The sequence below is a fragment of the Nicotiana tomentosiformis genome, chromosome 1 (genome assembly GCF_000390325.3).
Source record: "Nicotiana tomentosiformis chromosome 1, ASM39032v3, whole genome shotgun sequence".
Taxonomy (NCBI): domain Eukaryota; kingdom Viridiplantae; phylum Streptophyta; class Magnoliopsida; order Solanales; family Solanaceae; genus Nicotiana; species Nicotiana tomentosiformis.
In genome coordinates, this window is record NC_090812.1 from 145484336 (window position 1) to 145500108 (window position 15773).

Genomic DNA, 15773 nt, shown 5'->3' on the forward strand with positions numbered 1-15773 from the left:
TCAGACTTGATTTGATAGGTTTCGGCATTAGATGTAAAAGTTTGAAATTTTAAAGTTCATTAGGCTTGAATCGATGCACAATTCGTATTTTTAGCGTTGTTTGATGTGATTTAAAGGCTAGACTAAGTTCGTATGGTATTTTAGGACTTATTGGTATGTTTGGTAGAGGTCCCGGGGGCCTCTGGTGGTTTTCGAATGGTTAACAGATCAAAATTTGGACTTATGAGAATGGCTGAAGGCACCAGTTCTGGTACAATCACACCTGCTCAAGATTTACCACAGATGCGAAATGATGAGGATGGCCAGTAGTCGCAGGTGCGACGTGAAGACTACAGAAGCGGAGTCGCTTCTGCGGAGGAATGAGCGCAGAAGCAGAAAGGCCCGGGATGCCTGTTAACTGCAGGAGCGCGTGCGCAGAAGCGATCCTTGGCCGTAGATGCGAATTTGGGTCCGCAGATGCGGACATGCCTAGACTAAGTTAGAACCTCACCTGCGATGAAAATTCCGCAGGTGTGGAGCCACAAATGCGGTTGTGGACTCGCAGAAGCAATTTCGCTGGGCAGAAAAGGGCCAATTCCGAGGGTTTAATTTCATTCTCCATTTTTGAACCTAGAGAGCTCGGATTGAGGCAAAATTTCGAGGGGTTTTCAGAGAAAATATTTTGGTAAGGATTCTTCACTTGTTTTTGATTAATTCCCACTAAGATATCATTTATTCTTCCTTTAATTAAGGATTTGGGTTGTGAAATTTGTGGAAAAGGGTAAAAAATTCCCTAGGCCGAATTTTGAGGTTTGATTGAGAATTTTGTATAGGATTTGAGTAATTTTAGTATGGGTGAACTCGTGGTCGAATAGGTGTTCATATTTTATGACTTTTACCCGATTTTGAGACGTGGGCCCAGGGCGATTTTTCAATTCTTTGCTAAAGTCGTAGTTCATTATTTAAATTAATTTTTTGTAGTTGTATTTATAGTATGTAATTGCTTTTGGCTAGATTTGGACCGCTCGGAGTCAGAAAGTCGCGGGAAAGGCATTCTCATTGACGGATTGAGCTTGATTTGAGGTAAGTGACTTGTCTAACCTTGTATGGGGGAAATCCCCTTAGGATTTGGTACTGTTGTAATATTTTGTGATATGTGAGCGTCGTGTACGCGAGGTGACGAGTGCGTACACGGGCTACTTGTAAAAATTCTGGTTCTTGGTGAGTAGTCTTCTTTCAAATTCCTTAACTGAATTGCCTTAGCATGTATAGCTGTCATGTTTAGCCTAGTATCAGATGTCTACATGTCTTAACCTTTACTTGAAATTTTTGCAACATGCTTATGTGAATTACTTGCTTCTGTGATCTTGTATTCAGTCTTTAACTATATCATTCCTTGCTGTAAATTTGTTGTTCAATAAGTTATGAGTGGTGTATTTACTTTTGGAACTACGAGACGGTACCTCGGGATATCCCCCTGTCGTGTATTTATTTTTGGGACTACAAGGCGGTACCTCGGGAGATCCCTTGTTGCATATTTACTTTAGGACTACCAACCTCGGGAGATCCCCCTATTATGTATTTACTTTTGGGACTACGAGGCGGCACCTTGGGAGATCCCCTATTACATATTTACTTTTGGGACTACGAGGTGGTACCTTGGGAGATCCCCTAGTTGTGTATTTACATTTGGGATTACGAGGCGGTACCTCTGGAGCGCCCCTGTTGTTTACCTCTATTTGTTGTGTTGTTACCTTTCTGAAATTTCTCGTTGTTCATTTCTCAGTCATTTTATTGTATTATTATATTTTCTGCCTCATTTACTTTTTATTCCAGTAGGGCCCTGATCTGACCTCGTCACTACTCTACCGAGATTAGGCTTGACACTTACTGGGTACCATTCCAGTGTACTCATACTACACTTCTGCACATCGTTTGTGCAGATCCAGGTTCTTTTTACCAGGCCAGATACCAGTGAGCTAGACCGTACGTGGAGACTTTAAGGTATATCTGCCAGCATCCGCAAACCTCGGAGTCTCCCCCTCTATCCTTAGTACGTTGTTTTCCTTATTCTCTTTAGACTCTAATGTATAGAGACACTTAGTAGTTTCTCTTAGGAGCTTGTGACATATTTCTACCTGATTTTGGGAGTTGTAATTATTTAAATCGCAGGTTCTATTTATATTTCATGTGTTGAGATTTGATATATAGTTATTCCGCAAATTGTTAGGCTTACCTAGTCTTAGAGACTAGGTTCCATCACGACATCCTACGGAGGAAAATTGGGGTTGTGACAAGTTAGTATGAGAGCAGTAGGTTCATAGGTGTTATGAGTCACAAGCAGGTTTAGTAGAGTCTCGTGGATCGGTACAGAGACATTTGTACTTATCTTCGGAAGGCTATGGAACTAACAGTCTTTCTAAATTTCTTATCGTGCGAGATTTTGACTTTGTATTCTAAATTTCTATCTTTCTATTCTTTCACAAATGTTGAGAACACGTACAGCTGGATCAGATGATTAGACACCCGCGTCCCCTGCTAGAACCGCGAGAGGCCGGGGTCGGGGTAGAGGCCGAGGACGTCCACATGGTGAAGTTTTCATTCTATAGGATGAGTTCTATTTGCCTTGTTATTACTTTCAATGGGAGGTGGACTTTTGATTACAACTACTTGGATCATCATACAAAATTTGTTCTGGTTAATAAACAAGAATCATTCAATACTTTCCTGAAGAAAATTAGTGAAGTTACAGATTTTGATTCAACCAAATATTCACTAAAAATATGGTTTGATATCAAACTAAATACAAGCAAAGGGATGCTTGTAACTTCAGATGAAGAACTCAGAACATGTATATATTTGCTAACAACTGATTCAACATTCAAGAATTTCCATTTTGTCGTCGAAAAATACTACTTTCTGATAGTATAGCTGCTTCAGAATTTGCAACATTCAAACCATCTCTTGCATATACAATAGATTCAGAACAACTTGTTGATTATCAACATGAAGTAGAACACCAAATAATGGAAGTAGACAACGAGCGACAACCTTCTAACATTGCAGCTGATTCAGAATATAGAACGCTGTAAGAATTACCTGCCGCTACAATAAATTTATACCAATTTGGTGAGGCCCAACAAGAAGAATAATAGCTAATAATGCAAATAGACAACCAACACACAATCCAACAAAGTTTTTTGTTCTCTACTGCAATGATAAGCAACAACCAAGATGAAGAAAATGTAGAATTATACCGATAACATCAAATACAATTGAAGAAATTGCTGAAACTTCTACTTCTTCTAAGAAATCAAGAAAAAGAGTGAGGAGAAAGCTGAAAGAATCTCCACCATGTAAAATACTTAGGCACGATGCATTGCCTAAGGAAATAAAAGTAGGATCAATTTTTGAGAACAAGAAGAGCATGACTAAATATTTTTGCAGCTTGGAGATAAACCAAAAAGTTAAATTCACTATTGTTAGATCATGTTCAAAGAGATACGAGCTGAAATGCATCGTGAAGAAATGTGGTTGGAATGTACGTGCTACCAGAATAAAACAATCCACACTTTTCAGGGTGATAAAATTTCATAACAACCATGAATGCTCGGTTGATGCAAGAAAATCATATCAGAAGCATGCTACATCAAATTTTACAAGTGATCAAATTTTAGAACATGTTCGGGATAAAAATATTGAGGTTACACTAGCCTTTGTAGAAAGTGAAATGAAAAAAAAATGGAATTGACATTAGATATCATAAGGCATGGCGCGCTATTCAAAAAGCTATTGCTTGTATAAGAGAAATACCGAAAGAGAACTACCAGATTCTTCCTTCATACTTACACATAATGATGTACAAAAACCCAAGGACGTACACTAGCATACAAAGAGATGAGCAGAATCAGTAAGCAAAAAAATAGTAACCATCAGTCTGAAGTTTCAAATGTTCCTATTTGAAAACTTCACACCTTTTTTGTGTGTGTGTTTTACTTGTACAGTTCCATGTTAGAACAAACTTGTACTTGTACAGTTCCAGTTCAAATGTTACTTGTACAGTTCAAACTTGTACTTGTAAACTTCAAATGTTACTTGTACAGTTCCATGTACACCTAACAACAAACTTGGTAGAATCAATGAGTTCCATGTTACTAAAAGCGAGAGAGATGTCTGTTTTAAGAATGTTAGATTTCATCCAAGAAAATTTGGGAGAGTAGTTTTACGAACAGAGAAAAAAAGAACATGAAACTTTTCACAAAGTATCAATATGGGCAGAAGAAGAGATGGATAAGAATATTGACTTGGCTTGCAAAATGTTTATAAGTATATTTATTAACTTCATAATTTACTTCAGCATGTTTTCTCTGAAGTAATTAACGAATGCATAATCACTTCATCGTTTTATGTATGCAGTGATTTACTGCTTAGAGTTAAAAAAAATTCAATGAAGCAATAATACACTAATATAGTTTTTTTTTTTTTACTTTTTTATTCCTTCTTAGGTGTTCAACCTTGATTCAATGTTGTTTAGAATAAATAATGAAGGAATGGAATCTATTGTGGACTTAAAGAAGAGAACTTGTGACTGCATGGAATTCCAACTTGATGAATTGCCCTGTCCACACGCAATTGCTGCTATCAATAAGAGATATTTGCATAAATCTGATTACTGCTCAAAATGGTATTCAAGAGAAACATGGTTCAAAACATATGAAGGACATGTCAATACTGTGGGAGATCAAATTTCATGGGATATACCACAAAATATAGAATATGAAATCACAAAACCTCCCGACGTAGAGATTCTACAAGGAAAAAGACAAATGAAGAGGTATATCCCTACGACTGAATCAGTATGATTGAAGTCTACGAAATGCAGTCGCTGTAAACAAATTGGGCATAACAGAACAACTTGCTTGTCTTCTCTAGTACCTCATCCATATTCCAAGAAACACGCTAAAAAAATACTCCAACGTTCAATAATCCTTGGAAAAATAATTCATTCTAAAGGAAGATAGATATTCTGAATTTAGACTTTTATTATTGATTGATATATGTGAAATGTGATAGTTTTCATAGAAATAAAAAATTAAGCTCTTGGACTGTAAAATGCTCGTTTATGTATTACTTGAAATACAAACCACTCATTTCTATTGGCGGCTTACAGGTTTGCTTGCATACTAAAAAAGTACGCAATCACTTCAGCGAGAAAATACTATAAGTGAAATACATATTTTTAACGCACACACATACACAAAACACACATATATAATAAAAAACTACACCTTTCAGTGTGTTTAGTCTGAAGTTTTCGCAAATAAACTAAATAACTTCAGCATGTTTCTCTGAAGTTTTGGAAAAACTCATTACAAAAATTGCAGACTGCTGGACAAAACTTCAGCATGTTTAGTGTGAAGTTTTAGGAAATGAATAAAATAACTTCAGCATGGATAAGTATGACTCTTAAAAGATATAGTTACAACCTTATATATGCCTATTAACGGGAAATATTTGTAATATCAGCCTATAAAGTGTGACTGTCCAAAGCTATAGATGATAACTTCAGACCAAAAAGGTTCAAGTTTCTAACTTATATATGCTGACTTCAGCTTATAAGGCATGGAGTTTTAGGGTGACACGTACTATATTATTATATTAAAATTAGAATACAACCTTCAAAATTGAAAAAACTTATACACAAAAATGAAACAAGATTTTCATTTATATAACATATTACAAGATAAAAACTACACAAAACAAAAGAAGAGCCATAACAAATATTAACAAAAATACAGAAGAAAAACATAAAAAGGGGATTAAAAAAACTAAACATCACCACCATCATCAGAACAGTACTCCTCAATTTCTCGGTATATCTCATCATCATTTGAATCAGAGATAATTATAGGATACTCGCGCAAAAGACCACAAAGTCTCATGAGATCGCACTTCAACTTGTTGAATTGATCGCGCAACTGATTTTGTTCAATTATTACTCTGCCCTTAAGATAAGGAAGACTCTTCAAGCTATTTTCCATCTTGGCATAGTCATCCATGATGGAAACTTAAAAGAATCAAACTGATGGACAACCTTGTCGAACGAGGTTGAATAACCTTCACAACTACGTTCAAGGTTCAGCCTGTTCTGGAATGATTCATCAGCAAAAAACTGTGGTTTGATTGTTTCCAAATCAGCCTTTATTTGCCCCCACTTCTGCATAAGATTAGCCATTGGTACATTACTATTCCAATCATACTTTAAACTCTCCTACTTCTGCATAAGTTCATCCATTGTAAGCTTCCTTTTTTCGCTAGCATCAGATATTGTTTCTTTAAAAAGGCTAAAAGGTTATGGATGAATATAAATTTACAGATATATGATAGAAGTCTATGGATGACTATGAAATTTTTAAGTGAAGAGATTGTTAATATAGCCAAAGTATGCACCTAATCAATTTAATATCTATAAATGCAAAGGCAACATTTTAGTTCATTTGCTGTTTTATGTTCAGAGAATTTGAATGTAACAAGATAAGTAGGTGGTAAAAGACAATAAGTTGGTGGTAAATGCAAAAAGAAATGTAACTTCAGCCTAATAAGTCCACAAATTTTCTATAGTAAGAAAATAACTTCATCCTGAAAAGCCAAAATTTTCACATAATCAAATTGAAAGACTTCATTTACTATTTGTAAATGCAAAAGTAACTTTTCAGGTCATTTACTATATGGTCAGATAAATTAAATATAAGACGAAGTAGGTGGTAAAAGACAAAAGGTAGCTGGTAAAAACAAAAAAGATAAGTTTCAAGTTAAAAAATACCAATACATCCTGAAGTTTTGTCCTGCAGTCTGTAGTATAGCAATGAGTTTTTCCCTAAAAACTGTAGACTAAACATGCTGAAGTTATTTAGTTCATTTGCTAAAATTTCTGACTGAACATGCTGAAGTTTTCTCCTACTGTACGTAATTTTCTATTGACTTTTTGCTTATCCATGCTAAAGTTTCTTTGTTCATTTCCTAACACTTCACACTAAACATGTTGAAGCTAAAACGTCATGTTAATATAGCATGAAGTTATTTCACATTGAAGCTAAAACTTCATGCTTATGGATGCTGGAGTTATTTAGTTCATTTTCTAAAACTTCATACTAAAATATGCTAAAATTTTGTCCTACAATTACCAGTTTTGTCATGAGTTTTATCTGAAACTTCAGTCTAAACAAGCAGAAGTTTTTTAGTTCATTTGCTAAAACTTCAGACTAAATATGCTTAAGTTTTTGTCCTACAGTATATAATTTTCAATGAGTTTTTGCTAATGCGTGCTGAAGTTAAACATGGTGAAGTTTCACAAAGCATGCTTAAGTTAATGATAAAAGAGACAAAAGTATTTGATACAATCCAAAACAACTTCATACTAATTAATGCGAAGAGAACAAATATTTAAAAGATATACATCACATAATTCACAAAAAATAATGTATATTCACATATCCAATTTTGTTTTCACTTACATCATTGAAAATAATAACAAAAAAATTGATTTTCATTTATAATTTATTCTCTATAAATAAAGATTCACATAAAGTGTAACGACCCAGCCGGTCGTTTTGAGAGTTAGAGCCCCGAACCCCTATTAACTGCTTTTCCCAAATCTATTTCTACTATTGTGACTTGCGGGGATGATTGGTTTTGAGTTTCAGAGTGTTTTGGGATACTTAGTCCCTAAATGAGAGCTTAAGCCTTAGGATTTGGACCGTAGCAGGAACTATGTGAAGATGACTTCGGAATAGAATTCGGTCGGTTCCGTTAGCTCCGTTAGGTGATTTTGGGTTTAAGAGCATGTCCGGATTGTGTTTTGGAGGTTCGTAGCTCATTTAGGCTTGAAATGGCGAAAGTCGAATTTTTAGAGTTTTGGGCCGGTGGTGGAATTTTTGATATCGGGGTCGTTTTCCGATTCCGAAAGTTGGAGTAGGTCCATAATGTTGATTATGACTTGTGCGCAAAATTAGAGGTCAATTGAACGTGATTTGATAGGTTTCGGCATCGGTTGTAGAATTTTGAAGTTTCAAGTTCTTTAAGTTTGAATTGGAGGGTGATTCGTGATTTTAGCATTGTTTGAAGTGATTTGAGAGCTTGACTAAGTTCGTATGGAGTTTTCGGATTGGTTGGTATGTTTGGTCGAGGTCCCGGGGGCCTCGGGTGTGTTTCGGATGCTCAACGAGTCATCTTTGGACTTAGAGAAGTGGTAGATTTCTGGTGTTTTATTGCAGAAAAATCCTTCATCGCGTTCGCGAGAGGTGCCTCGCGATCGCGTAAAGCATCTGGGAAAGGAAGCAAAGTTGTTCTTCGCATTCGCGATGTTGTTCCTGCGTTCGCAAAGGTGTGGGACCTTGAGCCTACGCATTCGCGATATAGTCCTCGTGTTCGCGTAGAGGAACAGGGCAGAGGAAGCTTCGGGCATTAAGCCTACGCGTTCGCGAAGAGGTTCCCGCGTTCGCGAAGGGTCCGTCAGTGGAAGGTACGCATTCGCGAGAGTCCCCTCGCGTTCGCGAAGGAGGAATTTTGGGTGAGTGGAATATTGTTCATCGCGTTCGCGATCGTGATGTCGCGTTTGCGAAGAAGAACGCACCTGGGCAAAATTTAAGGTTCAAAAATGAGGGTTGAGTTCATAACACAAAAATTTGATTGAGAGCTCGGTAGAAGGCAAAATTTGCAGAGATTTTCGGAGGAAGTTTTTGGGTAATGATTCCTAACTCCTTTATGGTTATATTCCACTAATCTATGGTTGATTTCATCATTTAATTTTGGATTTGGGGTAAAAATTTGATATAGATTCTTATGCCGAATTTTGGGGTTTTGATCGAGATTTTGATATCGGATTTGAGCAATTTTAGTACGAGTAAATTTGTGAGTGAATGGGTGTTCGTATTTTGTGACTTTTACCCGATTCCCAGACATGGGCCCGAGGTGACATTTTGGGCGTTTTTCCTAATTTCACGCTTTAGATTCGAATTAATTAGCTAAATTAGTTACTCGTAGTTATATTTATATTATGCAATTTATTTGAATAGATACGGGCCATTTGGAGTCGGATACCCGTAGCAAGAACGTGTTATCGAGGTGATTTGAGCGGTTCGAGTTAAGTAGCTTGCCTAACCTTGTGTTGGGGACTTTCCCCTTAGGATGTCTTGATATTATTGTGTGTGTGGGCGCCATGTACGTGAGGTGACGAGTACGTACACAGCCTGTTATTGCAAAAATCCTGTTTATCCTTTTTAAATCATAAATTGTTTCTCTTATTAAATTGTACTAATATGCTTAATTTTTTTAGTTTAGACTAGAAAAGCATGCTTACGTGTTTTAACTGCCTATTTGACATTCTGTGTGCCATGCTTAGTTAATTCCCTATTCCCTTATCTGTGTTCAGTATAAACTGTATAACTCGATGTCATACCTGCCATTTTATCTTGCGTTGCATATTTAAATTGGGACTACAGACGTATTCCGGGAGATCCCCCTTGTCTTGCATATTTACTTTGGGACTGCGGACGTATTCTGGGAAATCCCCCAGCACTGCATATTTACTTTGGGACTACGGACGTATTCCGGGAGATCTCCTCCCCCCCTGTACTGCATATTTACTTTGGGACTACGGACGTATTCCGGGAGATCCCCCTGTAATGCATATTTACTTTGGGACTACGGACGTATTCCGGGAGATCCCCGAGCACTGCATATTTACTTTGGGACTACAGACGTATTTCGGGAGATCCCCCTGTACTGCATATTCATTCGAAACTATGGGACGGTATCCCGGGAGATTTCCCACTGTGTTTACCTTGTTTGAGCCGAGGGCTCCCTTAACTGTTAAATTTTCGAGAATTTATTTAACTATGTTACCGTAAATTTCACTTATATCTTTTACTGTTTAATTTATTACGTAGGGCCTTGACCTGACCTCGTCACTACTCGACAGAGGTTAGGCTAGACACTTACTGGGTACCATTGTGGTGTACTCATGCCCTTTCTGCACATGTTTTCGTGTGCAGATCCAGGTACGAGCTATCAGCCTTGGGGTTAGTGCCTGTTGCTGATTCTAGGAGACTTCAAGGTAATTCTGCTTACATTCGCAAATCTTCGGAGTCCCCTTCTACTCCCTCGTCTAGAGATTTTCCTTATTATCTTCAGACTTTCTTATAGAGCTACATAGATTATAGCAGTTTGTGACTTAGTGATATTCCGAGTCTTGGGAAATTATTTTGTATATGCCGAGTGGTACTACTCTTGGCTATTTATAATATGCTGTTTATATTTAAAATATTGTGTTTACTTTATATTTTTCGCAGTATTAGGCTTACCTAATCGTAAAGACTAGGTGCCATCACGACACCTTACGGAGGGTTAATTTGGGTCGTGATATAAAGTGTCTTCATATTCTTCATAGTCATGTCTAGGAGTGGCAAAATGATTAAAAGAAAATAATTAACCACCCATATTATCCACTAAAAAATGGATTGGATAATGAACTTTTTAAAAATGGGTCAAATATAGATAAGAACCATATTATCCATTTAGAAAATGGATAACCAATGGATAAATAATGGGTTTAACTTTTACATTTGTAAAGCCTCAAATTGGGGGTTCCTCAAGTTTGGGGGACTAGAAATTCTCCCAAAAGTGATCATATTCATGAAGCCATGGATAATATGGTTACCAATATTATCCGTCGGTTAACCTATTTTTTATCCGTATTAAATATGGGTCTGGTCGGATAATTTATCCGTTTTTCATTACCCATTTTCGACATGAACCATATCCAACCCGACCTTTCCGTTTTCCACTCCTAGTTGCTCTTCTGGAGTTTCATAATCGCTATTGTAGCGACCCGGATGGTCGTTTTGAGAGTTATAGTCTCGTTTCTCCATTTACTGCTCTATTTGTGCTTTATAGCTGTTATATGACCTATCGGGTTAGTAAGTTCGGGTACGGAGTGAATTCAGAGTGAATTGAGACACTTAGTCTCTTAATTGAAAGTTTAAGTTGGAAAAGTCGGTCGGATGTTGATCTATGTGTAAACGACCTCATATTTGAATTATGATGATTCTGGTAACTCTGTATGGTGATTTTGGGCTTAGGAGTATGTTCGAAAAATTATTTGGAGGCCCGTAGTGGAATTAGGTTCGAAATGGCGAAAGTCAAATTTTTGGGAAGTTTGACCGGGGGGTTAACTTTTTGATATCGGGGTCAGAATTCGATTATGGAAATTTAAATAGGTCTGTTATATCAATTATGACTTGTGTGCAAAATTTGAGGTCAATCAGACATGATTTAATAGGTTTTGCCATCGTTTGTAGAATTTGGAAATTTCGAAGTTCCTTAGGCTTGAATCCGTGTGTAATTCATGTTTTCAATTTTGTTGGAGGAGATTTGAAGATTCAATTAAGTTTGTATAATGTTATAAGACTTGTTGGTATGTTTGGTTGATGTCCCGGGGGCCTCGGGTTGATTTCGGGTGATAAACTTTATCAAGATTTGAAGTTGTAAGGCTGGTGAAGTTTGGACGCAGCTGGAGAAATCGAACATGCGGAAGTCTCATCGCAGGTGCGTGTCCACAGATGCGAGAAAAGGGGCCGTATAAGCGGCCAGAGATGCTTTGGTCAGGAGCCGCAGATGCGGTCATGCGTGCACAGAAGCGGTTTGCGCAGGAGCAGACATTGCACGCAGATGCGGAGAATGGCGCAGATGTGGGTATTTCCGCACATGTGGTTGGCGCAGAAGCGGGAAAGGGGCGCACCTGCGAGACCGCAGAAGCGGCCAAGTTGTCGTAGGTGCGGAAGGCCTGGGCAAAGTCTTTAAATGCGAGATTTCACGATTTTGTACTACATTTCACCATTTTTGAGCTCGGATTTTGGAGGTTTTGAGAGGATTTTCAAGGGGATTCTTGAGGTAAGCTCCTGGTGATCATTTTTCTTCAATAATTATGTTTCCCCACTGATTTTTCACCTAGATGGTATGCTTTTGATGTGTAATTTGGGGTTTTGAGGCTAGGGATTTGGAAAGTTGGTCTTGAGGATTTGAATGACCAATTGGTGTCGGATTTTGATGAATTTGGTATGGGTAGACTCGTGAGTGAATGCTCTTTCGAATTTTGTGACTTTTGTCGGATTTTGAGATGTAGGCCCGGGGGCCGAGTTTGGGCCGATTTCGGATTTTGGTTATAATTTCGTATTTTTCTTGTGGAATTGATTTCTTTAGCCTATATTGATGGTATTGTACTGCTTGTGGCTAGATTCGGGATGTTTGGAGACCGATTTGAGGGGAAAGGGTATTTTGGAGTAGAGTTTAACCCGGATTGAGGTAAGTAACACTTTCAAACTTGGTTCTGAGGGTCCGAATTTTATGATATGTGATTGGTATTGAGGTGACACACATGCCAAGTGACGGGCGTGTGGGCGTGCACCATGAACATTGTGACATGGTTGACTCCATGGAACCGTATAGTGGTTCTATCTAGTTGATATCCGTGTTTTCATCATGTGATAAAGTAATTGAGTTGTCACTCATGCTAGATATCATGTTTAATCTTTATGTCGGTACTGTTGGGACCTATAGTGGCCGTTTCTTGCTGTTGTCTTACTGATTTCATTGATATTTCGTACTCAGTCATATTCATTCATTTCATATCTCATCTCTGTCTCTGTTGTTATTTATTGATGCATTATATCATTGTTTTCGGGCTAGTATCATGACATTGTGAGCCCGTGAGAGAGAGACTGGAGAGATTGATGATTGAGTGAGGCCGAGTGCCTGATTATGAGTGACATTTATGGGATCGGGAAACACGTGGTAGTGGTTATACTGATTTATCATAGCGCTTGGGCTGAAGGATCCCCTCTTAAGTCTGCACACACCCCCAGTCAGCACGGTTGATATTATTGAGGGATGGATCTTCCCTGGACATGGATCTTTTCCGAAGCATTTTATACCTAGAGATGGATCTTCTCCAAGGGCTGGATTTGCCCTACTCGGTACTGGTTGACTGATGGTCAGTGATGTATATATTTCGGGATGGATCTTCCCTTGTCCGTTTGGGCCATATACAGTACCGAGTGATTGAGCATTTGAGAGTGTGAGCACATGAGGCTGTCAACATGGTGCATCACATACATCATTTGCATTGGCATGGTAGAGGTAGAGGAGTTATATTTTTCATATCATTCAGATTGATCCATTTTACTGTTTTAAGATATCTATCGAACTTGAAAGCATGTCTATATTTCTGCACTGTTATTTTCTATATTGAATTGAGTTCTTCACTACTTTCAGCCCACAGTTTGGGCTTGTTACTTACTGATTTGGTTGTACTCACGCTACACCCTGCACCTCGTATGCAGATCCAGGTACTTCTGATTATGGCGGTTGTTGATTGAGGAGACAGGATCTCATAGACTATTGAGGTAGCTGCATGGTGTTCGCACGCCTTGACTCTCCTTTTTTATCTTTATCTGTACTTCAGTTTTTACTTCTCAGACATTGTAGTAGACTGTATTCTGACATAGATGCTCATCTACTCGGTGACACTCCGGTTTTGGGATAGATTGTATTGTGTTGTGGGTTTATTTCTTTTTCAAAAATGGTTTTCTTCAATATTAAATGCTTCCGTTTTATTTTCATAGTTTTTACTTACTTGAACTGGTTGAGTAGTTGGCTTGTCTAGTTTCACGATAGGCACCATCACGACAGTTGGTTTTAGGTCGTGACAAGTTGGTATCAGATCCTAGGTTACATAAGTCTCACGAGTCATGAGTAGGTTTAGTAGAGTCTTGCAGATCGGTACGGAGACGTCTGTACTTATCTTCGAGAGGCTGCCGAACCCTTAGGAAAAATTTCACTTTCTTATACTCTGTCGTGTGAATTTGTTGATTTCGAAAACTAAATTTATGTTATTCTATACTCTCACAGATCGTGAGGACACATACTACGGGGTAGGATGGACAACCACCAGTACTACCAGCTAGGGCCGCGAGAGGCCGAGTTCACGGTAGAGGCCGCGGTAGGGGCAGAGGTACAGCAGATAAGACAGCACCTGCAGACCCATCAATCGCTCCAGCTCAGGCACCAGTTGTGCCCATTGTGATACCAGGCCTTCAGGAAGCTCTAGCACAGATATTGATAGTTTGCACTGGCCTTGCTCAGGTGGTTTCGGCTCACGCCGTACCTGCCACTTCTCAGGCCGGGGGAGGTACTCATACCCTTGTTGCCCGTACTCCAGATCTGGTAGTGCAGGGGCTTCAGATACTGGGGGCATTACTAGCCCAGCCAGTTGCAGCTGCTCAAGCCCCGATAGTCCTCATTATGGAAGATGATGAGCAGAGGAGGCTTGAGAGATTTGGGAGACTTCGACCTCCAACATTTGGTAGTGCTGAGTCAGAAGATGCTTAGGGTTTTCTGGATAAGTGCGAGTGGATACTTCAGACATCGGGTATTCTTGAGACCAGTGGGGTCTCATTCACTACTTTTCAATTTTGAGAGGCGCAGGTCGGTCGGTGCAACACCACTTACATGGCTGGAGTTCTCCATTCTCTTCTTGGAGAAGTTCGTGCTGCAGTCTCACGGAGAGAAGCTGCGTAGACAGTTTGAGCAGCTTTATTATGATGGCATGTTTGTGACGCAGTACGAGATAAGGTTTTCTGAGTTGGCTCGTCACGCAGTTTGGCTAGTTACCACCGATAGGGAGAAGATTCGGAGGTTTATCGATGGCCTCACGTATCAATTGCGGTTGCTTATGACTAGGGAGAGGGTATCTGGTGCTACTTTTGATGAGGTTGTCGATATTGTTCGGCAGATAGAGATGGTCCGCAATCAGGAGCGGGGTGAGAGGGAGTCCAAAAGGCCTTGTGGACCAGGTGATTTCAGCGGTGTTCCTTCAGGGGGTCAGTTTTACCGCGGTAGGGGTCGTCCTTACAGGAACGCTCAGATGGGTCGTCCAGTTCACCGTGGTGCATTATCCAGCCATGGTTCATATAGTTATCATCAGGGCTAGTCATATCTCAGTGCCCTACCAGCTCAGAGTTCATCCCATGCACCTTCAGTTCAAGGCTCATCGGCACCGAGTTCTTCTAGCAAGTATTCTGGTGCTCGGGGCTCCCTCTAGTCCAGCTGGAAATACATCTGGAAAATCCTTCACTAGTGGGACTGACTCAACTGTAGGGGTATCAATACTGACATCTCTCACATAAGCTAGATACATGTCACACCCCTACTCAACCATTCGTTGAGCTTTAAGAAATGAAATAACTCTGCTGGGAGTATACACTAAGGTACCTCTTCACTCTAATCGTGGTAATCTTGGCATAGCCAGCATCACGGTCTTAGCGTGATAATCAAGAATAGCATAATGGGTCGACAACCAGTCCATGCCTAAAATAATATCAAAGTCTACCATGCTGAGCAATAATAAATCGACTCTAGTCTCAAAACCACTAAGAAAAACCAAACACAATCGATGCACACGGTCCACAATAAGAGAATCTACCACAAGTGTAGACACATAAATAGGAGAACTCAAGGAATCACGAGATACGCCCAAATACGGGGCAAAATAAGAGGACACATAGGAATAAGTGGAGCCTGGATCAAATAAAACGGATGCATCTCTATGACAGACCGGAATAATACCTGTAATTACAGAGTCGGAAGCAACTGCCTCTGTACGAGCAGGAAGAGCATAATATCTGGGCTGGCCTCCCCCTCTACGGCAACCTCTACCTCCCCGACCTCCACCTCGAGCT

The 15773-nt window shown here is 39.2% G+C and overlaps 1 protein-coding gene across 1 annotated transcript; it reads left to right on the forward strand.

Moving 5' to 3' along the window:
• The first annotated feature begins 14416 nt into the window (after positions 1 to 14416).
• Positions 14417 to 15025, forward strand: LOC138910816 (uncharacterized). Its single transcript, XM_070202070.1, has one exon. It carries the CDS (start codon positions 14417 to 14419, stop codon positions 15023 to 15025), a length of 609 nt encoding a protein of 202 aa, XP_070058171.1.
• Positions 15026 to 15773: the final 748 nt, after the last annotated feature.

What these genes read in the sequence shown, in the direction of transcription:
- LOC138910816 (XM_070202070.1), top strand. Translation starts at nt 14,417, where the DNA reads ATGCTTAGGGTTTTCTGGATAAGTGCGAGTGGATACTTCAGACATCGG.